Raw genomic sequence first — 2,475 nt, 5'->3', positions numbered from 1 at the left:
GGTGTAACGGTGTGCTGGAAGGTATCAGGATCTGCAGAAAGGGCTTCCCCAGCAGGATCCAATACGCTGACTTCAAGCAGAGGTAATCCAAAACTAAGATCTGCTATATTTTGACAATATTTTAATAAATGATTCACTGTCAATTAATTTATCTTTAATCAGATACAAAGTTTTGAATGCCAGTGTCATTCCTGAGGGACAATTCATGGACAACAAAAAGGCCTCAGAGAAACTCTTGGGCTCTATTGATGTTGACCCAACTCAGTACAAGTTTGGACACACAAAGGTAATCCGTCTGTCTGTAAATGGTGTGCTTTCCCTGATACTGCAAGTAACGTTACCCTCATGTCAAGGAACACTTCCCTTTCTGTTATCTCAGGTGTTTTTCAAAGCTGGTCTGCTGGGGATTTTGGAGGAGATGCGAGATGATAAACTGGCTAAACTGGTCACAATGACTCAGGCTCTTAGCAGAGGTTTCCTCTCAAGGACAGAATTCCAAAAGATGATGGAGCGCAGGTATTGTAGTCAGTTAGCTTTATAAATCTAAGGATGTTCATAAGGACAACTTGATTGCCATGTTGACCACATACATTTATTTTGAAAAAAGAATCCATGTTTCTCATCAATATTGCTTTAAGGATCTAAATGAAATCTGTTTTTTTACTTTGATCCCTGTTTTCCCCAGGGAGGCCATTTACTCCGTCCAGTACAACATCCGCTCATTCATGAATGTCAAAACCTGGCCATGGATGAAGCTCTACTTCAAGATCAAACCTCTGCTGAAGAGTGCAGAGAGTGAAAAGGAGATGGCGCAAATGAAAGTGGACTTTGCAAAGATGAAGGAAGATCTAGCAAAGGCTTTGTCAAAGAAGAAGGAGCTGGAGGAGAAGATGGTTTCTCTGCTGCAGGATAAGAATGACTTGCAGCTACAAATGCAGTCTGTAGGTTAAAATGAAAAAGAGAATTTGTTTCTTCAATTATCTCCTTTTTTACAAAAACCTAAATCATTTTTAACTGGATGTCATTTCAAATCTAGGAAGGTGAAACCCTCTGTGATGCAGAGGAGAGGTGTGAGGGTCTCATTAAAGCGAAAATCCAGCTTGAGGCCAAATGCAAAGAAACGTCTGAGAGACTGGAGGATGAGGAGGAAATGAATGGTGAGCTGACTGCAAAGAAGAGGAAGCTGGAGGACGAGTGCTCTGAGTTGAAGAAAGACATCGATGACTTGGAGCTCACCCTGGCCAAAGTGGAAAAAGAGAAACATGCCACTGAGACAAGGTTACGAGACGGCTTTTCAATCATGCATTTTCAGGGAGATTAAAACATTTGTGTTAACTCAAATTGTTATCAACATTTACAGGTTAAGAACCTTGTTGAGGAAATGTCATCTCAAGATGAAATCATTGCCAAGTTGACCAAAGAGAAGAAAGCCCTCCAAGAGGCCCATCAGCAGACCCTCGATGATCTGCAGGCTGAGGAAGACAAAGTCAACACTCTGACCAAGGCTAGAGTCAAGCTGGAGCAACAAGTCGACGACGTACGTATCAACAATCAGTTAAAAGGAAAAGATTATTGAGGTTAAAGGGAAACACTTCTCTTATTAGAATCTGGTAACAGCACTGACACCAATGTCCTGCTTCATGGAAGTACTTTAATGCTGACTTCATACGGCTTTGACAGTAGAAAAGTGACTATAGTTTGCTTTACTAAAATGTTGCTGGATTATATCCCCGACTTTGTTCCCGCGAAACTCTTGTGTGTTTGGAGGCAAAGTAAATTCAGTGCTGGGCTTTGCCACTTACAATAAGAACAACGTTGAAGAAGGGTCATTGTTAACGTAAATACAAAGAACTGATACAAAAGAAAAAAAGGAACAACAATTATAATCAAATTCGATTTTTGGTTTTTCTCAAAATCCTAAGGGTTATAACCTACATTTTAAGACATCATCTACTTTGCTCACAGCTTGAAGGTTCTCTGGAGCAAGAAAAGAAACTTCGTATGGATCTGGAGCGAGCCAAAAGAAAGCTTGAGGGAGATCTGAAACTGGCCCAGGAATCCCTGATGGATCTGGAGAATGACAAGCAGCAGTCTGACGAGAAAATAAAGAAGTAAGCATAAACAAATGCTCTGTGTCAACCAACTTGCAATAACAATTGATTTGAGGAGCACTGCTGGCTTGTTACTTCAATGAGACAACTCATTCTGTTCCCTGCAGGAAGGACTTCGAGGTAAGCCAGCTCCTAAGCAAGATCGAGGATGAGCAGACTCTTGGAATCCAGTTTCAGAAAAAGATTAAGGAACTTCAGGTATAATTTGAAGTGTTTTAGGTTATAAGAATATTCAAATATCTTCCAGGATCTTTTGTTAAACGTTCTGTTTTTCAGGCTCGTATTGAGGAGCTGGAGGAGGAGATCGAGGCTGAGCGAGCTGCTCGGGCCAAGGTGGAGAAGCAGAGGTCTGATCTCTCCAGGG

The 2,475-nt window shown here is 41.3% G+C and overlaps 1 protein-coding gene across 1 annotated transcript; it reads left to right on the top strand.

The window, feature by feature from the left end:
- Positions 1-5: 5 nt before the first annotated feature.
- Positions 6-2,471, top strand: LOC104948475 (myosin heavy chain, fast skeletal muscle-like; the record flags this gene model as incomplete). The annotated part of the gene is made up of 9 exons (XM_010774678.1): positions 6-82; positions 163-286; positions 380-516; positions 686-941; positions 1,037-1,277; positions 1,359-1,537; positions 1,966-2,111; positions 2,219-2,309; positions 2,388-2,471. Coding segments are annotated over 9 exons (1,335 nt in total), but the record flags the coding sequence as incomplete, so codon positions are not given.
- Positions 2,472-2,475: the final 4 nt, after the last annotated feature.

The sequence above is a fragment of the Notothenia coriiceps genome, unplaced genomic scaffold, assembly GCF_000735185.1.
Source record: "Notothenia coriiceps isolate Sejong01 unplaced genomic scaffold, NC01 NC01_scaffold00014363, whole genome shotgun sequence".
Taxonomy (NCBI): Eukaryota; Metazoa; Chordata; class Actinopteri; order Perciformes; family Nototheniidae; genus Notothenia; species Notothenia coriiceps.
Note: the sequence above shows the minus strand (reverse complement) of the source record. Positions and strands in the feature narration are given on the sequence as shown.